Here is a 26,598-nt window from a genome sequence, read left to right as displayed (position 1 = left end):
CATCTACAACGTAAATGCGCCACCCACCTCGAGATATAAGTTCTAAGGTCTCAGTATAGTTACGACGGCTACCCCACCCTTCGAACCGAAACGCATTACTGCTTCACGGCGGAAATAGGCGGGGTGGTGGTACCTACCCGTGCGGACTCCCAAGAGGTCCTACCACCAGTGATTACGCAAATTACAATTTTGCGGGTTTGATTTTTATTACACGATGTTATTCCTTCACCGTGGAAGTCAATCGTGAACATTTGTTGAGTACGTATTTCATTAGAAAAATTGGTACCCGCCTGCGGGATTCGAACACCGGTGTATCGCTTCATACGAATGCACCGGACGTCTTATCCTTTAGGCCACGACGACTTGATTTGAACAGGGGTAATTTTTTTAGGATAGAAATTCAGAGTACAGTATTTTAAAGTTATCAGGCACCGAAAATAGAAAACCGGAAGGTAATTACACTGATACGCTATTTATTTTTTTATTGCCTTTGTAGGCAGACGAGCATACGGCCCACCTGATGGTAAGTGGTCACCGTCGCTGATGGACGTCAGCAATGCCAGGGGCAGAGCCAAGCCGCTGCCTAAATTAACCACTTGATGATCGTATTTAATATGTTTTAATTGAAGTAAAGATTCAGTGATTCAGTGATTGTTCTTCAAAATTTAAACACAAGCATAAAAATAAGCTCAGCATTCGGGAAAGAGAAAAGGTACATACATATTACAAAAGTGCACAACAATATAGCGGATAGTGAAATCTGATTGGTCAAAGATCATATTGAGACAGACGCAAAGCAATCACGTATGCCATTTGTGAAGGTAGGATAACATTTTCATAAGCACCTCTTATCTTTAAAGTCGGTGGTCGTTGGTGGACCGACGACCTAGTCAAAGTGGCTGGTAGGGACTGGATGCAAAAAGCAAAAGACCGAAAAGAATGGGATGCATCTGAAGAAACCTAGTCTCAGCATTGGGTGGAGACGGATTGAAGAAAAGATGTTTGAAGTTGAAGTCGTGGCTACAGTATTTATTACTTAAGCGGGTATACTACATAAATACTATTTGGCGGATATTAATATTTGATTTGAATTGTGTTTTTTTTTAATAAGTTAAAACCAGCCAGCAAGAGACCTCAAGACATGCAAGTCGAATGTCATTCGTTAACACTGTAAATGTTTATGAAAACGAGAAAATTTTACTTAATTAACTTGTATCTATTACTGGAGGTTGCAGAACATTGGTGATACGAAGCTAATCTTTATCCAGGTTAGCAATAATTTTTTAATCATTTATCTCGCAAAGCAATACTGTTTTCCCGTTCGACAAGTAGCATACACATCATTCTAATGTTATCAAAACCACATAATCTGGTCTCGAGGTTGGACTGACATAAATTTTCTTTTTCATATTTTAATACGCACTACGCACTTTTAATAACGCAGGCAACACTAAAAATAGTACAACAAAAAAAATCGCATAAGCACATAGAGCGTTACGTAATAAGTTCATAATTAACAATCGCAGAGAGAGTCGCTTTAGCGGGAGGACTACATTGCAAAAGAAAATAATTATAAAACAAACAAAAAACTCATTCGCTAATTTTAGAACAAAAAAATCAATCACTGAGTCACGTTTTATCAACACCCCTCAAGATAACGGGGATATCGCACAATTGCTAATTACGATAAGCCAGCAATTACGAACATCCTATATCAATAATTTCAAATATGCACTCGAAAACCGCGCATCCTGTATTATATTAACATTTTTCAGATACTACAACAATGTAGGTATATCTAATATATAAAATTCTCGTGTCACAATGTTCGTTCCCATACTCCTCCGAAACCGCTTGACCGATTCTCATGAATTTTTTTATGCATATTCAGTAAGCCTGAGAATCGGCTACTATCTATTTTTCATACCCCTAAGTGATTAGGGTTGTCCACCCCTAACATTTTTTATTTTATTTGGACATTTTTTTTTGTTATAATGAGGTATTATGTGATTGAATGAGATTTTGTTATTTTTGTTATATATTCCCTCATCGTTCACAGCGCTACATACCTCTTTCACTCATTTACCACATCCTTACACACTTACAATAAGTTAGTTTTTTTTTCTACACTAGAAATTCCCTAGAAATCTTATATATGGCAAAACAATGTTTGCCGGGTCAGCCAATACTCTTTATATTACAAACGATACCTATTGAAGAGATAAAACATGAATAATTATATACTGATATTTTACTTTTGGAGTGATATCTTATTATACTTTGTGTGCGGATTATAGGGAAAGCGCTTTTGATAATTTAACAAAAATCAAAACATAAACATAAAAAGGCGAAATTTCTTTAATGTCATCATAGTTTATGGAATTTTTATGTAATGTACAATGTAATTCAATTCATAACATTGTATTAATTTCTAAAAAGCGGATTTCGTTATAGAGCTTGCGAGGCTGATGTGAACAGTAACGTCATTAAATATTCCATGTACCTAATACTAAATTAAAATGCTTATATATTTTTTATTTTCCTAACCCTGATATGAAATAAAGAAAATATCAGTCAACAGGCCGTCGCCCTCATTTCCTTTATATATGCTTATGAAAATATGTGATATTTCTAGAATAACTTACTTAGAAAAAAATCCTTAAATATGTATTATTTTAGAAACAACAGTTCATTCTTTTAGATACAAAGAGTAGTTTAGACATAATTAACAACAACAACAAAAAAGCTTTATTTTTTCATTTTTTAAATTTCGTTTCTATATCTTTAAAATATTTGTAACGCAGTGTATTCAGTGATGCCGTAAGCCCTTAATCTGAATAGATCACTGTTACAATTAACAATAGCAAGCTGCCTACACAACAGTAGTAGTTCTGCGTCTGACACGCGTTCTCGTAGCAACTGGTTTATGATCTACAGGAATGTTATCGTTTTGCAACTTCGATAATTGCAGATTCAGGTGCGCGTCGGAGTGAATGTAAACCGAGAGACGTTAGAACGATCAGGTTATGTATCCGGTAATATTAGGATGTCGGTAACTTAATGGGTAAACATGACGCGGATACTACTATTACTAGTAATAATAGCTCTAGCAAGCCACGAGCGCATATTAATGGGCACATTCAAGAGGGATAGACTAACATTGCTTTTATTTTTAACGCAGCTTTCTTTATGCTAAAATTTAGCAGCTAAACAGACACTGTAGGATATCACCCACATGTATTATAAGAGCATATAAACTTTATCAAAATGAGAGTTGAATAAATGGAGAAAAAAAAACTACATCTGTTTTCAACTAAATTACTCGCTAAGTCGAATTCAGTGAATGCCGATGTCTACCTTCAGATATAAGATTAAAGGTCTGAATCGTATTGTGACATAAAACCTACCCTTCACGCCGAAAAGCACTATGCTCGACATGAAAAAATCCTCCTCAACGCACAAGAAAATTAAGAGACTATGAGCTGTATTATTAGGTACCCTGACTACAGCGGTAAGGCTGTTACTGTATCATTCGTTTTTTTTCACAGGTCACTAAACAAAAGGTTACTTTTGATATGCAGTACATATTTTACTGCTGTGTTACAGATCTTAATTGATACCGGTTTGTCGTATTCTGCGTTTTGCAGTCGTTCACCATTTAATTCAATCTATTGTTGTTGTTGTTGTAGTCCTAGGGTACACCGCTGGTACATAGGGCTCTCACAAGTTATCTCCACTTTCCCTGTCTTGTGCTTGCTTTCCTTAATTAATAGATGAATATAATCTATTAATGAACACTAATTATTTAGTTTAAATTACACGTTCTTCTATGATAAATAAACAATATCAAAGTTCAAAAATATACTATTGTATTAATATTTGTCAAACATATAATACAAAGTTAGCAAATAAATATATATTTGAAGTGCCGTCTATGATATCAAACAATGATTGATTAACAAACAGTATACAGTTTCCAATGGAATAAGGTGCCTTAAAGGACCGAGACGCAGTTTACTGACCAAATAACGATCCATTGTAACGTTTACATTGGCTTTATTATAGATTACCCACAAGTGTAAGGTAAAAAAGTAAGATTTCAAGTTTACTAACTAACGAATCTAACTCTAAGGCCTCGAGGAGTGAGCAGTGATAGCGTGAGTTGAGGAAAATGCAATAAATTATGATTTTAATTGGATTTATGCTAAATATGCATTGCGCTTCCACATGCAGTTTTGAATAAGAACTCCTATTATATCGGACGCATTAGGTGAAAATGGTTTCATTCTTCTATTCATATACCTAGTCAGGTCATAAGTATTGTCACACAGTAAAAACTTTTCTTTTAGAATGCTGGCCACAAAAAAGTTTATTGAATTCGAATTTCGAATTGTTCATGAAAATAAAAATGTATAACTTTTAGAATTTTACTCATTTTTAAATATGGAGTGGACGCTTAAAGAAGACCGTGTTGCAGTTATTGCGTTGCATCGTTGCGGTTACGCGCCAATTCAAATTTTTAACATACTGAAAAATTTGAATATAGCCCAAAGATTCGTTTATCGTACCATCAAACGATACAATGAAGACTCTAGTGTAGATGACAGGTCAAGAAGTGGTCGCCCTCGGTCTGTTACCTAGGCGGCACTGAAAATTTCGGGAATTAACGAAGTGACACAACATTACTATTTAAAAATGTATTTATTGCTTTTCGAAGTATTCTCCGCGAAATTTGACACATTATTCCATACGATGGAACCAATCATTGAAGCAACCATTCCATTCGGAAGTTGGGGTCTCCAAAATGGCCGTTTTGTAGGCGTCCACAGCTTCTTCAGGTGATGAAAATCTCTGTCCACGCAATTTATTCTTTATTTAAGGGAAAGTATAGAAATCATTAGGGCTTAGGTCGGGGCTGTACGGCGGATGGTCTAATAATTCTATGTTTTCTTGCTATAAAAACTCTTTTGTTCTGTGCGCGGTGTGATTACTCGCATTGTCGTGATGGAGGAAGATGCGGCGGTTGCAGTTCTCTTTACGGAGTTCAGAAACGACCTGTGGCAAACAAATGCTAGCATACCATTCTGCATTAACCGTTCTTTGTCCCTCAAGAGGAATAGTCGTAACATGGCCGGTTTTGGAGACAAACGTGGCCACCATTTTTTTTGCAACACTCCGTGAACGAACAATTTTTGTTGGCTTTAACTCATTTTCGAACACCCAAACTCGTGACTGGTTTTTTGTTTCGGGTTCGTACGCGTATATCCAGGATTCGTCACCTGATACAATGTTGTATACAGCATTTGAGGATCCTGCGTGGAATCTTTCGAGAGTTCTGACGCACCAAGTAACGCGAGCCGCTTTTTGCTCTTCACAGAGCGAATGCTGTATCCATCGGGAAAACAACTTTTTTACACCTAATTGTTCATGCAAGATTATTTGTATTTGACTCATGCCAATGTCTAAAGTTGCCTGAATTTCGCGGTATGTCACATGTCGATCTTCCTCAATCAGCTTACGCACAGCATCAACGTTTTCTTGGGTGACTGCAGTTTTTGGACGACCTTGACGGGGATCATCACTGAGCTTGACACGTCCACGTTGAAACTCAGCAAACCAGCGATAAATTGTGGTTTTGGATGGGGCTTCATCACCAAATGCAGAAATCATCCGGTCAACACACTGTTTTTGTGTTAAACCACTTCGAAAGTCATAATAAATCATCGCTCTTGAATTTTCTCGAGACAATTGCATTTTCTCAACGACTAAACAAGTTTGACAAAACCTCGTGACAAGACCGAGAATCTTTTTTTAAATAAATAAATGGTATTCGATTTTTAAAACCAAGGAGTTTTCAATTAAAAAGATTTTAATATGACAGGAACAGTGGAAATATTCCATTCCCGATACTTTTAGTGCAGCCCTCGTAGGACTCCAGCAGTGATAAAAGCTATGAAGGCGCGAATTCAAAGAAATCCCAAACGTAAGCAGAAACTGTTGGCCCTTCAGATGGGGTTAAGCAGAACCACGGTGAAAAGGGTGTTAAATGAAGACTTAGGGCTTCGGGCATATCGAAGAAAAGCAGGACATCGTTTGAATGCTCCTCTAATGGACCTGAGACTGAAGAGATGCCGCGCTTTGTTGAAGCGGTACGCGGGAAAAAAATATCGGGAAATTATTTTTTCGGATGAAAAATTTTTTACCGTAGAAGAGAGCTACAACAAACAAAATGATAAGGTGTACGCACACAGTAGTGAAGAAGCGAGCAACCGTATTCCGCGTGTCCAACGAGGTCATTTTCCATCCTCGCTCATGGTATGGTTGGGAGTTTCTTATTGGGGCTTAACAGAGGTACATTTTTGTGAGAAAGGTGTAAAAACGAATGCAGTTGTGTATCAAAATACAGTCCTGACGAACCTTGTGGAACCTGTTTCTCATACCATGTTCAATAACAGGCACTGGGTATTCCAACAAGATTCGGCGCCAGCTCATAGAGCGAAGAGCACACAAGACTGGCTGGCGGCGCGTGAAATCGACTTCATCCGGCACGAAGACTGGCCCTCCTCCAGTCCAGATTTGAATCCGTTAGATTACAAGATATGGCAACACTTGGAGGAAAAGGCGGGCTCAAAGCCTCATCCCAATTTGGAGTCACTCAAGACATCCTTGATTAAGGCAGCCGCCGATATTGACATGGACCTCGTTCGTGCTGCTATAGACGACTGGCCGCGCAGATTGAAGGCCTGTATTCAAATCACGGAGGTCATTTTAAATAAACTTTAGTGTCATAAGAATCTATGTTTTGTTGAGTTCATTTTGGTATATGAATGGTTACATAATGAATAAACTTGTTTCAATTATTTTACATTAAACATGTGACAGAATTTATGACCTGACTAGGTATGTATGTGTATAAACTTATAAAATCTATATAGTCTACGCAGCAACATAAAATACATATGTACCATTTTTTATTTATAATTACGAACGTTGAATTAAAGAAAGTTGCACAAAATGTATAAGAGTATTGTTAATGTCGAATATATTAAGTATTGTACAAATAAAAAAAAATTTTTTTTTATTCAACGTAAATGAAAGTACACACTTGTTGAACGTCAAAAAGAACTACCGCCAATTCACAAAAACTAGCCTCCGTCCTGAGAAGAACTGGCAAGAAACTTTTTTTTTTTAGTTTTTTTTTACCTTATTGTTAATAGGAAAGTAGACAAGCATAAGGTTCATCTGATGGTGACTGGTCACCGTCGCTCATACTGCATGACACTCAGAAAAACAAACACAGAAAAAAGGGTAATATCGGAACGATCGTATCTTTGTGACCATCTTGAATGTGCACAAAAGCTTACTTTGAAGCCGTCGTGGCTTAAAGGATAAGACGTCCAGTGCATTCGTATGCAACGGTTTTCGAATCCTCCAGACGGGTACCAATTTTTCTAATGAAATACGTACTCAACGAATGTTTGTCTTCCACGATGAAGGAATAATATCGTGTAGTAAAAATCAAATCCGCAACATTATAATTTGTGTAATTACTGGTGGTAGGACCTCTTGTGAGTCCGGACGGGTAGATACCACCACCCTGCTTATTTCTGCCGTGAAGCAGTAATGCGTTTCGGTTTGAAGGGTGGGGCAGCCGTTGTAACTAACTATACTGAGACCTTAGAACTTATATCTCAAGGTAGGTGGCGGCATTTACGTTGTAGATGTCTATGGGCTCCGGTAACCGCTTAAGACCAGGTGGGCTGTGACCTCGTCCATCCACCTAAGCAATAAAAAAAACTTTAATTTTTATTTAAGTTCTTAAGTAGATGTAGTAAAATCGCAGACATTAATTCAAACGAATGATCAAAAGAAGAAAAAAAAACGAAAATGAATCGTTACTTAATTAACACGATGCATACAGATCGCGTATTCCCGTTCACGAGCCAATTTGCATCTTTTCTTAATTAACTATTAGATTTAGAAACTCGCGTTCGAGTGAAATCACAAGGGGCGCTGACTTTTAAACTTATGCTAAGCGAACACGCACTATTCATAAAAAAAAACAATCATTACTAAGCTAAACGTTATTAACACGAAATTAATTTTACGATTCCGATGACTTTTCGGAGAGCCGCACAGCGCGAAACATAATTTGAACTACGCATCGACACAAATAAAAAAAACTTCAAAATCAAAAACTTTCATATCGAAATCACCATTTTGGATAAAAATACGCTTTTATAGAAAATCCAACAAAAAATAGTGTAAGAAAAAAATATTTTATTGTAAAAAAAAGCGTGGGGTGCATGGTATCAGTATTTATAAATATTTTATGAACAGATATGAGTAGAAGGGTTATTTTGATAATATCCTGAAAAGCACCCCACGCTTTTTTACAATAAAATCATTTCTTCTTACACTATTTTTAATTCAAATGTATTAAAATTTATTTACTATTTTTTAGTTGAATTTCAATTTTTAAATATATTTTTTAAATTTTTTTTTAGTATTGAATTGTCATCCGTCCTCAATAAGTATACCAAATTTCGAGTTAATCCGACGTTTTGAAGGGGGTCAAAATCATGTTCAAAGATTCCGTTACAAACATACATATACGTTTGAAGCTAATAAAAGCGAATTAATAAAAGAGGGGCGGGCGCCTGTGCGAAATTACATTACTTTAATTAAAACATCGCGTTGAAAAAAAAGAACGTCGGACATATTTTGAAAACAAAATATGCACGTTCTACAATTAATTAGTGAAATGCACGCTTAAAAGTGAGATCGTTACTTTAATATTCGGTTTCTTTTAACTCGTGAGCACTCCGAGTACGGGACGGTCAAAGCGAACGTTATTAACATGGCTGCGACTAGATAACGTTAATTAGACCGCGACGCAAGCAAACCGTGACGCCTTTACTTAAGAGATAACACGAGGATTAAAAGGAGACCTTGCTCGTTCGATTCCTGTTTATCAAATATGTCATACTAAATCCGGACTAAAGCGATTCAACAAACATAAACGAAGTAATACAAGAAACATAAACAGTATATAAGATCCATCGTGCTTACGTAATTTGAAAGCAAATTTTAACAAGATTACTATTATACTACATTTCATTCTTTTGGTATTTCGATGTTTAGATGAACGTTGTGTGATCACTGGAGTCGTACAAAATTCGACTTTTGCAAATGAACTAGCAACGTAAATAAAAAAAAATGATATTTCAAATAATTTAAACTAAATTTAGGATTTAATTTTGCGTTTTATTATTATTATTATTATATGACTTCCAACGTTTTGAATAGTCTAACAGTTTCGGTGGTCACGGTCAACTGATATTTTAAAATTCACTGCCATACAATTCGAGTTCAATTAGACTATAATTTAATGGATATTCGCTTACGATAATGTTCTGCCCGGTTATCATGAAGGATACGGGCTACGTGAGCTTTTTTTTTTATTGCATTGATGGGTGGACGAGCTCACAGCCCACCCGATGCTAAGTGGTTACCGGAGCCCATAGACATATCTAACGTAAATGCGGCCACCCACCTTGAGATATGTGTTCTAAGGTCTCAGTATAAGTTACAACGGCTGCCCCACCCTTCAAACCGAAACGCATTACTACTTCACGGCAGAAATAGCTAGGGTGGTGGTACCTACCCGTGCGGACTCACAACAGGTCCTGCCACCAGTAGCTACAAGCTTCTGCATCATCAGTCCGTTGTAATAGTGTCTTCAACTTATTTTGTACTCTATCCCTTCGTTCAGTCTTCACGCTATGAACACTTGCGAGCCGCTAAGATATCACAAGCATTTTGGATAGAAATATGAGGTAACAGTAATTACAATGCAATGCGGATTTTGACCTGGTGTTTGTAGATGATTGACGCTGCGGCACCATGACCGTGAACAAATAACCTAGTTTTCCGTACGAAATAACGTAGATTCCTATTTTAAGGCAAAATCATTTTATTCGTTCTCAACACGCATCCGAATCTTTTCTTATACCTTTAAACGAATCTGAATCTTGGAAACGGCTCCAACGATTTTCATAAAATTTAGTATACAGGGGATTTCGGGGGCGATAAATCGATCTAGCTACGATTTATTTTCAGAAAATGTTGTTTTATTCGTGTTTTCAATAATCAACTTTATGACTCTTCCCGCCATCTATTGGCGAATAATAATACTATTTTTCTTAATTGAGGGCAACTAGCCGCTTTAAAGACACAACAAGACGGCGATATATAAAAAAAAAGAAGCAAAGCTCGGTCATCGTCTAGTAAAGATTTAAAAAAAATCTCATTCCGAACCTAAAATTAGTGAATCGAAAAACGAAAACGGCATTTCTTCGGCCATACTATTTATTGTTTTTAAATCTTACTCTTTATGAACGTGTTGACGCAGATACGATCTGTTCTAAAAAAAAAATCTCTCGATTTTATTTTCAATTGGATGTAGTTTGATCGTGTGTTTATGTGCTTGTGTTCGCGTTCAGCCTTGTGCGTTTTGTGAGAACAATAAATACGTGAATTTAAATTGAATTTATTTCGATAAGCTTTCGACATTTGAATAGATATACACGAGGTTCATAAGCATTTTTAATGGTATTGCAGATGCCTGAGAGAGGACACTGTCTGTTGATCACCGAAGATAAAATTAAAAGTTAAAAAATTTAATCCCTTCGCTCACCCAAAACATTACTGGTAGGACCTCTTGTGAGTCCGCGCGGGTAAGTACCGCCCTGCCTATTTTTGCCGTGAAGCAGTAATGCGTTTCGGTCTGAAGGGTTGGGCAGCCGTTGTAACTATACTGAGATATTAGAACTTATATCTCAAGGTGGGTGGCGCATTTACGTTGTAGATGTCTATGGACTCCAGTAACCACTTAACACAAGGTGGGTTGTGGTGAGCTCGTCCATCCATCTAAGCAACAAAAAAAAAGAAAAAAACTTTACCTTGTAAGTATTTTTATCAGTATAGCTTTACACCACGTTTTTAACAATGTCAATAAATTGTTTAATATACTGGAAAACGTCTATACATAGAGCATGTTACGTTAACATTATGATTAAAAATTGTAATAGTCCAGAACTGAGCTTACGGCTACTTACATTAGCTATTTTCGGGACACCATTTATAAAGCAGCGTCTAAGACTAAATCTTTTCAAATGAATTTATTTATGAAACCATTTTTAATTAATCAAAGACCGGCTTCTTCGCGCTCAACGCAATTAGACATCAAACATCAAATATTATAAATTCCAGTAGTTGCAAGTATTTTTTGGCTTAATGCCATTAAGAAATATGCGGATGCCACGTACAATACTGTGAGCGTTGATGACGCATTCAAATCTCTAGTTCGGTACTACCAACGAGTGGAATCTTAGTGTTCCAGTCTTGGTGTATATAGGTCAGAATCGACCGACTGCAGTCTGCGACTAATTGGGGACGGTCGCAGACATATCCATAAGTCTGGTAATCGTATTTTTGTACATTAAACTAACACTTAAATCAAACTAATTAAATTATACTTTCTATTGGCATTGTAGAACAAGTGAGACTAATTTTAACTTATCGTTACACCGATCGTCTGCATATACTTAGCTGTCGAACAGATTGTAGCAAAATAACAAATAATGTTACCTACCCTCTTTTACTATACCTAACAAAGTTCCGCAAAAAAAAAAATTATGAATCATTTCATTAAATTTCTATTTTCGTATTACATTATTCATAATTTTATGAAGGTAACTTGAAATGAGTCCGCAAGTGCTCATAGCTGGCATAATTATTTTTCATAACTATGCTGATAGCCTTGAGAGGCTATTTCAGCTTCACCCTAGCGTGTAGATGAGCTCACGGGGCTCAAACCGGAAGTGTTGCTAACACTGGCCCTAGCAATAGCAGTGCTTCGTAAAATCTACCACCGGATCGGAAACACGACCCACTGAGAAGATCTGGCGAGAAACTCAGTTGGCTGTGTCTATGGGTTGGCACCATGTTACCATTGCATACACTGAATCATCATCATCGTTAAGTGGCCACGGTTGTGTTTTTACTGCCTGCTTCACTATACAGTAAGCTATTAATAAATTAATAGCATGCGAGACCGCAAGTTTTAAGTTTAAACACGTGCTTATTCTCGCTTCACTCTTTTACGTGTGAAAAGGGACTATCATAATATATTTATCATTCGTTATATCGACAACAAACCGAGCACTCATAAAAATGATTCTTCTCTGGGAAGAGTCAGTATTGAACGCGAACCGTCGACGTCAGTTAGTTTAAAAATGCTAATCACATTATATTAATGATCATTCATTCTGAACACGTCAAATAAAAAAAAACTATACGAAATGATAACGCGAAGAAGACTATTATTTGGTGGCACAATTAAATATATTCGGTATTAACGGCCACACAAAAAAAAAAAACTTAATACAATTCGAATACTCTATAAGTACACGCCCTATCCGCCCTTTGTTGTTCCCATTGAATTTGAAGGGCAAGACCGAAGGGCACGTACCGAAACCATTGTTAGATCCCTCAGGACATATAAGAATAGAAACTATTACAAAACACTGGACTGAGCGTCGAGGCTTTCTAAATTATTATGAACTTTTTGTGTTGAGCGATTTTTTTTTGTGCTCTAGCAGGCAGACGTACGTACGACCCACCTGATGGTGAGTGGTTACCGTCACCCAAGGACTTCAGCAATGCCAGGGGCAGAGCCAAGCTACTGTCTACTGCTTAATACTCTCCACAAGCCTCGTTTGAAGAGGGACATGTCCTGTCTGTTCATAAATACTCCAGTGTTAATTAATGTATTAACGTGTTCACGGTATTTGTAACATTGTTATTAAAGCTGCCAAACAGCTTACCCATACAAGAGTGTCAACTAACAAACCAACACAACACATTATACTTTCTCCGAATAAGATTAATGTTGCAACGACTTTTCCTACAATAGGACATTAAATTATAGATTTTATTAGTGTGTAATTTTTTATTTATATTTTTGGTTTTTTTTTTCCTAGCTAAGCTGGTAGCCATGAGAGGCTATGATTTTTCGTATTGTATGTCCAAACGGATGGGGCACAAAATTGCCTACTTGTCACGCGAAGCGGTTACCATAGATTTTGGAACTACTTAAGATCATGTTGGCCATGATCTCGTTCACTGTCTTGTGTTTTAAACGAACACCTTCGAATGTTTAAAAATAAACTAATATTATCGCACCAGTTAAATTTACATACGAAACCACGATATCGCACCGAGAATAGAGCGCTCCTTTAAAATATATTATTAAAAATATATTATATAAGATACGAAAATAAAATGTATCGGCGGCCTATTTAATGACACACTCTCTTTCATTAAACTGAATCTTTCGCGGGATCGTAAATTACTTGTATTACAATTTTAAAGATTTTGAACACACGAACCGTTTCAATGTCATTCTTTCGTTAAATTCCAAGTTTTGTGTATTGTTTTCTTTCTAATAACGTTATTATGACGCTTGACAGGAAAACGCGACGCGTGCCCAACATTTCAATATTACACGCGTGATTAGAAAGCCACAACATCTTCGAATTATAAAATTTCCCATCAATGTGTAGTAAAAAAGACTATATTTGAATACAAAACAGCGTGTAGATTTCTCGTGAGCATCATTCACATCGACGTCTTATTGATTATTCATCTGTGTATAGCACGTTTTAGCACGATTTTTCAAACAGAAAACGATTTAATTTTTTTCTTAAAATCTACTTTCATCTACTGAAATAGCCCGACCCGGTCAATCATGTGAATTTTCGGGACGTACCTAAAAATGAACTATGATACAACAAATGGATGGATAAAAACAACAGGAAAAAATAAACGAATCCGACAGTTGCAATTAAATTAGTTCGCTACGTTCATTGTTTATTATTCGACTAATTTCAGCATCTTATTGCGTTTCTGTTTCTGAGGAATGACGGTTTAAAAAAAAAAACTTTGATTTTATAATTTAAGCACTTGGTCTTCAAATATAAACTTTTTACAATCGCTCATCTTGTATATATGTATGGGTGTACATTTGGACACATATTTTTTTTTACGTCTGAGAGATTACCGGAGTTATTTCAGTTTACCAGGACAGGTGGGCGAGCAAGGGCTCAGCCCTACACAATGTTGTTCTATCAGAAGCTGTTCGTGAACACGTGTTCTGTGAAAAAACGGTACCTGCCATAGCATTTGAACCCCGATATAATCGCATAGTGATGCATTCATCCGTATTACGCATGTTGTACGGGCGCGCCAAACTGATAACATGGATGTTTAAACAAATGAACCGACACTATTATATTTTTAAGCTATTGCATAGCTTCTGTCGCGGGCCTTGAGCGCGGCGACCGAATCATGAAATTCCGTAACGAAAAAAACCTAACACTCCTCACTCCGCCTACCATCGCTCGCGTTCAACACATTCACACGTTGCGCTTGTGTACTGTTTGTGAATAAGCGCGTGGCGTGACGTCACACTGCATGCGCATCATGAAAAGTCTGCCCATCTCTCTCTCGCGCGGTCTAGCTTATGAGTGTGAAGGGGACAGTTAATGTTTTGCTTTTATTAATGTTTAATATAGCGTGGTCTTGTTTTATTATTGTTTTAATATTAAATTATCATTTTCTAATTATAATTGCATAAGTTGATAAAAAATTCTATGCAATAGCTTTACCGCGGCAGTTCCCGAGTGCCACACGTTTTTTTAAAATGTTTCTACTGGCTGTAGTAATCCAGCAAGTTTATGGAACAGCACAACCAAGCTTTGTCCATAAATTAGCAACAAACTAAGTTAGCATAACCGCCCCAACAATGGGGAAGTAAACGAAAAACCTAATCACCACTGGTCATCACTACATAGTATAAAAAAAAGTCGCTTTCTCTGGCCCTATATCTGTCTGTCCCTATGTATGCCTAAATCTTTAAAACTACGCAACGGATTTTGATGCGATTTTTTAATACATAGAGTGATTAAAGAGGAAGGTTTATATGTATAATAACATCCATTAAATACTGGAGAAATCAATAATAAACTACAGATTCCGAAGCGCAGCGAGGGCGGGTCGTTAGTCTAAAGATAAATTACCTTTAGCTTAGGATAAAAGTCCGGAAGTCTAGTAGGTATGAGGTTCAATGTAGCGCAAATCTCTCGATGAAGGCCAAGGATCTGTTTCATTGTGCCCGCCGAGCAGAAATGGTCGAACATTTCGGCGGCGAGCGCGCACTCCGGCGGAGTCGGCCCCGTATTCATTTTTGTGGTGCTGTGGACAAAGAATTACACATTAAAAAAATTTTTTTTTAATTGTTTTTAGTCAAATGACAATTGTTTGGCCATAAATTATAGGTTTTTTTTTATTGCTTATATGGGTGGGCGATTTCACAACCCACCTGGTGTTAAGTGGTTACTGGAGCCCATAGTCATCCACAACGTAAATGCGCCACCCACCTTGAGATATAAGTTTTAAGGTCTCATCTCAAGTATAGTTACAACGGCTGCCCCACCCTTAAAACCGAAACGCATTACTGCTTCACGGCAGAAATAGATCGGGTGGTGGTACCCACCCGCGCGGACTCACAAGAGGTCCTACCACCAGTAAGTACGCAAGTGCAATTCTTAATCAGTAGAAGATGAATCGATTTTTTAAAATTCATAAAGCTAGGTATCGTTTGTGCTTGATATTGCTTGATAATGAGTCAAAAGCTCATCTGCCTTTAAGTATCTTAAAAATATCCTCTTCGTGATGGGGCTGCAAAGGCCTCTGAAATAGCAACAATGTATTTATGTCCTAAAATGTTTAAGGAAACAAAGTTGTCGATTTCACGAAACTAGGCATCATGTCAGTTTGTATGCGCTTTTAGCAGGGGCAACAAAGTTAGCTCTTTTTAGTACAATCTCCAACGGAAGCCACACTACTGTGACAAAAGCCTGCATCGATTTCAATGAAAACGCAACATTGTCCTTTATCTCCCTTTTCACGAGTCTCAATCCTCTGGCACGTACAAATAACTTAATAGACTGATAGGACATGTTGGAAACAACTGTCTGGCCAGTGTTGTACTAGTTTCCGCAAAATACCCTCTTCCTGCACGAGTTTCAAAGTTATTTTTGTTCGATTTTTTGATGCACATAATCATTGTATTTACTTATTGTAAGTACAATAAGTAAATACAATGTGCATGCCGCTGACGAGTTAGATTGGATACTCACACGAGCCAAGTCGTGAGCTCAGCTCTGTGCGTCCAAGATACATGAATAAGATCATTTAACTTCAAATATAATTAATTTACGAGCAATAACCACGGTTGAGGATGTAAATCTTACGGATATGATTTGTGAGTGCGATGACATCGTTGTTAATGTCACGCGGGAGTTGCAGATTGATAAGTTACGACCGAAATAGAATCTTCGCGATGGCTTGTAGATTAATAAGTGTGAGATAATTATTTTACTGAAGGTTACATAAGAAATGTTATGGACGCCAGAAGATCTAAATATTGAATATTGGACAAAAAAATATATAATTAATTTTTTTGCTAAAAGAAATAGACCGATCGTACTGAAGAGGTCTTGAGACAAACATTATAACCACTCATTTATTTTATGTACGTTGTGATTTTATGCATGGAAATCTAATAATATCTCTATCGATCTATATCAAATATATATCAATACTATTTTTTGATTTGATTTTTTATGATATTTTTATGGATTTTTTATGATATTTTTATGGATTTTTATGGAAATTTTTTTGAGCAGAAGGAAGCTGACCCAGGGGCGACCTCAGAGATGGCGAAACACCAAAAGCTTTTTACTGGTGGTAGGACCTCTTGTGAGTCCGCGCGGGTAGGTACTAATACCACAGCCCTGCCTATTTCTGCCGTGAAGCAGTAAGGCGTTCCCACCCATCGTCCACCCATCGAAGCAATAAAAAAAAGCTAGACCAGAAACTAGATACCACACCATTACGCTCAACTTGTTACATTTCTTCACAACCAAAGATATCGTTGATTTAGAGCATTTAAAGATAATATGATGAAGGTATAGACTCGAATTGTGGCTTCCGTATGGATGGTGCATTGTAAAACTTTGAAGATGGCGTTTAGTTTTTCAGCCTTTGCGTATATTGTTGCCTTAATAACCGATGCATTTTTAATATTTTTCTCTATATTTCACGTTATAGCCTTCGACGAACTAAAAACTGACTACAAAAATCCAACTTTAAAATAGACAATAATGATATGAAATAAATATATTATATAAGTTTTATATTGTGAAGAGTAAATGTGTGTTCATGAAATGTGGGATAAGCCCACAAAGGAATAAATAAATCCAGAATTTTCGGTATTCCACGAACATCCATGTCACATCTAGTTCAATTATAAACTGTGCAACTAGAAAAATTTACGGTTTGAAACTGTAATTTCTTTGCTGCTCGAATGAAGCGGCCTTTTATGATTTTAAATTACAAGCACCTATTTACTAAATTGGAATATACTTTATGAAAGGAACAATATTCCCAAAAGTATTCAAGAAGTCTAGAACGTTCAAGTGTGTAATGTAATTGGACAATGTTTTTTTTGTAGTATATTCTTATATTTAATGACATTGACAATAAACAATATCTACATAAACAAAGGTACATATTGATAATTTTGCTACACCCAAGAAATGCCAGTCATAATATTGGGAGATCAAGATTTTCATAGCATTTTTTTTTGTATACATGTAATTATGTATGTAATTGTGGACGAACGAATTCACAAGTGAAATATATTGAATGAAAAGGTGGGTATATTGAAATTAATTGTTCGCAAGAAGGAAAACGAGTAGGGTTAAAGATTTCAAACACCTAAAGATTTCTTTATAAAGATCGATAGATCATGTTTAGGAAGTTCATTGGCATTTTGGTTTCGGACGGGATTCCATTACACCTAGCATGCCACTGACAATATTAAGCCGACATCGCGCGTAAGTTATTCAATAGTTAAGAAAATAAGTACTACACTGGTGGTAGGACCTCTTGTGAGTCCGCACGGGTAGGTACCACCACCCTGTCTATTTCTGCCGTGAAGCAGTAATGCGTTTCGGTTTGAAGGGCGAGGCAGCCGTTGTAACTATACTGAGACCTTACAGCTTATCTCAAGGCGGGTGGCGCATTTACGTTTTAGATGTCAATGGGCTCCAGTAACCACTTAACACCAGGTGGGCTGTGAGCTCGCCCACTCGTCTAAGCAATAAAAAAAAACTTCAAAAAAAAAGAAAATCAATTTCGTAATTCCCAGTTGGATATAGCCACGTTCTGTTTATTCAAGCCAGGCGGCGTTCGTTTACACAAAGCGAAGGGCAGACGTACGAATTATTGATTGGAGTCCAAAAAGACGGTTGAGACTCGCAAGGACGAAAAGGACGTGTCGATCGCCGAACCTATTTAAAAGTATAAAATTACGTTAGTCAAGTTCTAAGAAACGTTCTAAGCGACCTTTTAGTATTCATGTGCACCGACCCGAATGCATTTTAGTAGCTAACTGCATCTGAAGTAGTCCTATGAGAGTTATTGTATTTGCATCACCTAGTTAAGTAGATATGCTGCTTACCTAGCTGGCTTTTAGCAACTAAATCCCATTGACACTATCCAGTGAATGTCACCGCCCACTCCGACAAAGGTGTTAGTTGTATTAGCATATTATAATGTCATTCAAATATGCGAACAATTAATCGGTTAGTTTCGTTGGGAGTGTAGAGATACAATTTTGGGTACAAGATAGATAATTTTGGGTGAATAGCAACCCAGTATTGAAATCATATATTTAAACGCAACTTCTCACATTGCGTACCTACTGAAGCTTAAAAAAAACTGAAAATATAGCAGCTACTGCGCAACCTCAAATATTAATGACACTTCATAAGTAACATGAAGTCGAATGAAAACATTATCCTTCATGATAATAAATTATAGGAACTCTTCTGAGTTAGGAATCTAACTGAGTTACTAACTTGTTTCGAAGCAATTTATCAATTCATCTTGACGTGACTCTTGTACGATACATATATACATTTAGTAATTTAGGACACGATTATGGCTACGGGTTATGAATGTGTAACATTTTCTAGATGTATCTTTTTCAATGTTTCTGAATAGCTGAATAGCTATAACTATAAATTCATGAAATCCTTTTATAGATAACATGTTTCCAAAGGTTCTTAAGAAGAAAATTTGACCAGGACGCAAAACATTATTTTAATCGAACCATAATGACGTTCTGCAGACTGGACACGAATAAATATAATAACAACAAAATATTCACACTATACAAAGTGATTGCCACAAATCATATAGAGAATAATAGACTGTTTGACCATCTCTTGTGTTCAGTTTTACTTAATTGGAGAGTGTGCTTCAGTTTTCGCGATGAAATCTCTTTAATAAGTGCACATTTTATCTTCTTCTTTGTCTCCATCTTATCCCACTAGGTGGGGTCGGAACAACGAATTTTTCTATTCCATTCTCTTCTATCAGCCGTCATCACACTCACTCCTCTCTCTCTCTCTCATATCGTCATTCACACAGTCCATCCATTTCTTCTTCGGTCGCCCTCTTCCCCTCCAACAATGCAATACCATTTCCTTACATCTCCTAGTCACATAGTATCTTTTCTCTATGCATCACATGTCCATACCACGCTAGCTGTCCGCTCTTTAATTTGTCAATTACTGGGGCTACTTTCACACTTCCTCTGATATACTCATTCCTTATCTTATCCATTCTTGTCATACATCCATCTTAACATTCGCATCTCTGCCGCGTGCACTCCTCTTTCACGCTGTATTTTCGACGTCCAGCATTCAAATCCAAACAAGTACCTACACGATTTATCACTATATCAAATTCTAAAAGTTGCATGTAAGTCAGGTGTTCTCGAACGCTAAAAATTTCAATGACCCGAGCAACTCTTTAAACGGCGACTTATTAAAAAATAACCATGTAAATGTGTAAGGAACAAGACTATATTATCTTACACGCTACAAAGCCGAGGACGGGGCGATGGGACTTATTGTTTCAATTAAGATATCCTGGTGCGATTGAGGCCAAGTCGTACAATTGTCGTGCTTGCTTTAGTCTATCTAAGACAATTCGCTTTATTGATTTATTAAATAATGAATTCATTCGCGCAACAACTTCAGTATTGAATGCTCTTATTGTGTGTTCGCGTTCCTGAATCATTTGTGCCTCAGGTATAGATAGAGTATTGGACAGTTATTGTTGACTGTTCGTTAAAATTTGGCAGAGAACCCTCAATATGCATCAATCGTGTTAACCTTCGTGCAACAGAACGAAGCGTAGAAACGTAGTTAAAAGTTAAAAAGACTTCTAGAAGACATTAAATTTAAAAACAAATATTTGTAAATAGGTGTATCCGGTGTATCCGTTTCCACGATGAAGGAATGACATCGTGAAATTAAAATCAAACCCGCAAAATTATAATTTGCGTAATTACTGGTGGTAGGACTTCTTGTGAGTCCGCGCGGGTAGGTACCACCACCCTGCCTATTTCTACCGTGAAGCAGTAATGCGTTTCGGTTTGAAGGCTGGGGCAGCCGTTGTAACTATACTTGAGACCTTAGAACTTATATCTTAAAGTGGGTGGCGCATTTACGTCGTAGATGTCTATGGGCTCCAGTAACCACTTAACACCAGGTGGGCTGTAAGCTCGTCCACACATCTAAGTAATAAAAAAAATCTGTTATCTTATCGCATATTTAATGTTAATAAAGTCTGGGTTTCATTTAAACTTTAATAGCCTACTTAAAAATAATATATTATGCAAATTTGATTGTCAAGTGCAGTGACTGTAAAGTTTCTGCACTGTCGCTAAGGTCTATCGGTCAACGAGTCCTCTCTTGACTTTGTAGCATCCGTATCACGAATCGTGACTAAACGTATGTACGAGTGTGTAATTCATTTAAGTGCTTCGGACAAAGTTTAAATTTAATGAATACACATTTGTATTTTTTTTCAACTTACAATGTGCGTTTCTGTCGCAGTGAAAAGATGCGTTTAATTTTGAAAAAACGACACCCGTTATTCTGGCGAGTGAAGCATCAAGACCGATGAGTGTAAAAGTATAGGTATCTCTTAACTGAATAACTTTGATGACTAAAATCGGTATAGCCGATACACAGATTTTAGTCAATTTAAACTACCGCTACCACAATAAAGCCGATTTAACCTACCAAGGTACCCACCCCCGTAAAAGCTTACTTAAAAATAATATCGTTATAAAGTTACATGTATATTAAGTATGTATATCATAAGTTTGGATTTTTAATATCTCATGAGTCACCAATACATTTGATGGCTAAAATCGGTATAACCATACACCGATTTTAATGAATTTAAACTACCGCTACCAAAATAGAGCCGATTTAACCTACCAAGGTACCCACCCCCCTAAAAACTTACTTCAAAATAGTATATTACTTTAGTTAAGTTACATTTATATTATGTATATCATAAGTTTGGATTTTTAAAGCCTCATGAGTCACCCGGCAGACGAAGCGCTCACGATATGAGAATATGGTAATATTTTATTCAAAATTCGCATTATACCAATTAGTATTCAATTATTTTCACTTGCGATTCTCAACTTCCTAATAACCAATTACAATGTTGATAAAGATTGAAGAAAGGTTAAAAAATTTTGCATTTGATTTCCGGGGACAGTCGTTTAATAATTGTATTGAAATTGCACTTCAGTTTTGCATTTCAATTAATACTTTTCACTATCGAACGAATCTTATGCATTTTCAGTTGCTAGCCTTCCCTACGACACCACGGTCGTTCACACGACTAAACCATTCGCCACAACGTGTAATATATGAATATACCAATCAAAAAAAAAAAAACAAAGAATAAAATTCAAACTATTCTGTGCATGCCAGAAGTTCCCATGGATGCAAATTATGTTTGCCATTTCCGATGACGGAAGTTGGAAAGAAGCAATCACGAGCAGGAAACCTATGCAACTTCCAGGCTTTCAAACAACAAAGGATTTACGCTGGTACTGTGTAGAACTTACTATGTATTTTTTATTTATTTATTGCTTAGATGGTTGGACGAGCTCACAGCCAACTTGGTGTTAAGTGGTTACTGGAGCCCATAGACATCTACAACGTAAATGCGCCACACACCTTGAGATATAAGTTCTAAGGTCTCAAGTATAGTTACAACGGCTGCCCCACCCTTCAAACCGAAACGCATTACTGCTTCACGGCAGAAATAAGCAGGGTGGTGGTACCTACCCGCGCGGACTCTCATGAGGTCCTACCACCAGCATAATTATTCATGTTTCGTTTTTTTTTACCAGAATTATAATTACGACTCTGCGTTTGTGCTCGGCAGTTTCCACAATGGCTAAATCGATTGTATAGTGATTTTCAGTTATGCATTAAGATAAGCTCGTCGTGAGTCAGGAGCAATTATCGTTAACTACAATATCAATTTTAACTCAACATCAAAATTGTTCATATTTTTGTTGACTAAAAGACGTAACACAAATTGGATTGCTTAAATTAAAATAGCTTTGTAAATCTAAAGTGATCCAACGAAAAAAATAATCGGAACCAGACTTTTATTGATAATGGAAATATTTTTATACGTTGAAAAATAATCAATATTCGGTTCAATTGTACTTTGTCTTGTGTCGTGGATACCGGAAACACATACGAGAAATAAGTAAACGTAAACTCTAAGCATATTTCGTATTTAACATCGTATCTGGGATCGAATCCTGGCACCGCGATACCATTGCCACCAGTCATTAGCCACCGAACGAACGTGGCAAACTATTTTAGGAAGGTTAAGGGCATCGTTAATGTGTTAATTATGTGCGGTATGATCATTATGTTTTAACGAACTTGTAGCCAAACCCGACCTCACGAATAACGTTCAAACCAAAATTGACGCATAGTTAGGGAGGTACAACTATTTCTATTTTCAATTTTTCTTCTATTGGGTACTATTTTTTCGTAGTTTTTTTTTTATTGCTTAGATGGGTGGACGAGCTCACTGCCCACCCGGTGTTAAGTGGTTACTGGAGCCCATTGACATCTACGACGTAAATGCGCCACCCACCTTGTGATAAGTTCTAAGGTCTCAAGTATAGTTAGGGTTTTGGAGGGTTAGTGAAGGATGAAGTTTGTTTCCGTTATATTCGTTTTTGAAACATTGATTTTGAAAGCAGACTCTAACGCTTTCAATTTCCGCCTTCTACACCGCCAGAGACAAGAATAGAAGGAGAAAGATCGTGCTTTCGAAAGTGATACAAAAGTGTGGTCACTACCCTCAGCAGTGAGGAATACGACGCAAGGAGGAAGCGCTTTTTGTAGGTCAGCTTTGAAGGAGTCACCGAAGCCACAGTATGAATGTCATCACCAACCATACTAATAACTAATTAATGAATAGTGACCGTCACATCGCACTTCGCAGCAGAAATAGACAAATGGTTACCTAAAATAGTACAGGTTAATTACTCTAGTGTGTTTTTGCCTACCAACATTAACTTATTATATTCCTTTATCATGGAAATAGTTCGCACTTCCAACAAGGTTACCTGGCTTTACGTACCCCGGTACTTTCGCATTAATCGATAGATATACATACGTGTAGGTACTGTAATGTATCGATTCAGAATTATAAATTGAATAATAACTGTCTTGTAAGTTGGTCAGTTATTGTAATCGTAATGAATTATTAGCGATGAAACTCGACTTCTATCTTATTTACTGTCCTTAAAACAGTAAAAGCTCAAACAAGACTCAACACAGAAACTGTGAATATGGAAAAGCGCGTTTACAAAGGATATTCAGTTGGACACCTACTTATTGGAAACCTTTTTATCAATATTTTACCAATCAAATCCGAGAATAAAAAAATCTTTAGCCACGACTATATAGGAATTGAGTCTCCGATTTTTTTATTCCGCGAATAGAAAAACCCGAATGAAGGAAGCGCGAATAAGAAGCTTTTATTGTAATGACTTTAGGTTATTTTAATCAATGAATAGGGATGTGCTTTTTCATATTCGATAAAGCTCAATGTTATTCGGTAACATTTAGAAATATTGACTTGACGAGCTACTACACCCATGATCTTCGGCGTAAATACAAAATTAAAGTTCACTAAACAGTTTCGGTAAACACAGACCGAAGTCCATTCACTTGTTAAATGCGAGTCTGGGATCTATTTCGTCTGCCGACAAAATTAGGACGAGCAATGTTCCAATTAAGATCGTAACAGTTCGAATCGTAACACCTGTGCTATAATTAAACGGTAAAAATATTCTTGTTACAACTTCGACATTAATCAGTCCGAAATTAAGAGAATTAATTAGCTATGTCATTTGTTGTGATGCTCATTTATGAAGCATTCGAAGTTTGAAAAAAGGGGAAATTATGAAAATATCTCTACCGCGATACGTTTAGTCGCTCGTGAGGTATATCTGAAGATGGATCATCATCTGTCGAAATCATCAACTTAAACAAAATATATTTATTGAATTTACGTACAATAGATACATTACTTTTGTAACATTTTAATCAAATACCGTATTAATATTTGGTGCGTAAATAATCTACGTATGTAAATGAGGGAGCATCGCTTTAGAGCGATTTAGCCGATTTGGCTGTTATGTTTTTCGTGTGTTCTCAATTGTCAGTAAGAGGTATGTGTGAAAGGATTTATCTATTGAGGTTCCAGGAATATTTTTAAGACTATTACTGATAGTTACTAGGGAGCGTGAACGAGTTTCACTAGTATACAATATAAATGCCAAAATCTTACTTTAAGTCACAAACTATCTTTCATTACCGTCCCTTGCTTTGTGCCTAAATCATAGAACTTTATGCCTGAATACATTTAAGTGTGTCGAAGTGTCATTAAATTATAAATATATTACTCGCTTATTTGGTCTGTATTATTTTCATTTTATGAGCTGTCTCTTTCGCACTAGATTAAAGCCTTACTTCTTTCATGTCGTTTAAAGGATCTAGTCAATTTCTATAAAATAATTTATACATTTTCACGCTATGTAATCTTATCTCTTTAATGTATTATAAATATTGTGTGAAAAATCTTAAACATTTAATTAATTGTATTCATTTAAATAATTATTTATTATATTCTGAAAACAGTGAAGAAAGTTTTCACTTTCAATTTGAAGCCCTGAAGATTATAATATTAATTTCTGTATTAATGTTGTATAAGCAAGTCTTGTCTTATTTCGACTGAAATAGATTGACGATGTACATATATGCAATTCCTTTAAATAGTAGAAGAAGAAAGACTAGTATAATATTTAAAAGACCATATTTAAAAAATGTATAAGATAATTAGCCACTTAGATCGGTAAACTAAATTTCCAAGTATAGTGGGGAGCCAGCAAAAACTGGTTTATCTGACTTACTTTGTTGTATTTTCAACGGCCCACACAATTACCTAATAGAATATTTTAATAAGTTAGTTAATCGTGTTGCACATGATCTACACACTGCACAATACAAAACATATAACTACATAAAATATTTAAGAATACGTATACATATATATAAAAAGTATCGTTTATTGCCGGTATTACGAAAGGCGAACTAGTTTAAAAAAACATAAATCTATACGTAACGTCTTTACGTACATATACTTCAGTATTCGTGAGCCTGTAACACATTTCACTTTCTTTTTTGTAAAAAGAAAGTTTTCATATAAATCTGTTCATGATTCATTCCAAACTATTTGAAGATAAGCGTTTACATTAACTATTAAAACCTATCGCAACAGTATCTGTTTACCACAAAAGGTTGTATGAATCACACATATAACTGTTTAATTAAAAAATTAAAAAGCATAGTTTGAATGCTTAAAACCACGCTCCAATAGCAAGCCGTAATATAAATGAAAACATTCGGTTTTTTTTATTGATTTTTGGTGAAAACTCCACTGCATAGGGAGGTAGGTTTAATACACGTCAGGCTTATGAAAGGGTGTTTAAAACCCAATAGGAGCATTCAAATGACGATGACGATCTTAGATACAAATACACCCATGTAGTAAACAAATATTTCCATTATATTTAATTAGCCACACTTAATTTGTTGACATGGTGGTTAGTTGATGGCGAATACTCCTACTCGAAAGCAGATAGTTAAACGTACAATCATTAAACTTCATTGAAACAAGGATCTGGCTAAGCGCTGAGGTAAAACTATAAATGGAATATATTATTTTGGAGTTCCAAGACAAACAGGAATCAAAAAATCCTGATATCGTCTTATTTGTCTCAACAAGAGTACCATTCTTAAGCATTGTAAGTACGTATAAAAAAAAGGAAAGCTTGAAAGCCGATTATATATTTGTTCCGAATTTTCACAATGCCCCGCTATAATACGTAATCAACATTGGCATTAGAACGGTTGTGGCAAAGAAATCTGTTGACACATCATAGAACGAGAGTAAAAGTAACGCGTCAGGTACGAATGAATAATGTACATA

General features: G+C 36.3%; 1 protein-coding gene across 4 annotated transcripts in view; it reads right to left on the bottom strand.

The window, feature by feature from the left end:
• Positions 1-26,598, bottom strand: part of Mical (Molecule interacting with CasL) — a 79,472-nt gene that overhangs the window by 36,658 nt on the left and 16,216 nt on the right. For all 4 annotated transcript variants that reach the window (XM_028178932.2, XM_028178949.2, XM_028178941.2 and 1 more), the window contains exon 3: positions 15,144-15,318. In XM_028178932.2, coding sequence (XP_028034733.2) covers positions 15,144-15,308 — 165 coding nt within the window. In that variant the 5' untranslated portion in view covers positions 15,309-15,318. The remainder of the gene's footprint in view (positions 1-15,143; positions 15,319-26,598) is intronic.

The sequence above is a fragment of the Bombyx mandarina genome, chromosome 01, assembly GCF_030267445.1.
Source record: "Bombyx mandarina strain Sakado chromosome 01, ASM3026744v2".
Taxonomy (NCBI): Eukaryota; Metazoa; Arthropoda; class Insecta; order Lepidoptera; family Bombycidae; genus Bombyx; species Bombyx mandarina.
The sequence above is the reverse complement of the archived record's forward strand: the minus strand, read 5'-3'. Positions and strand labels throughout refer to the sequence as shown.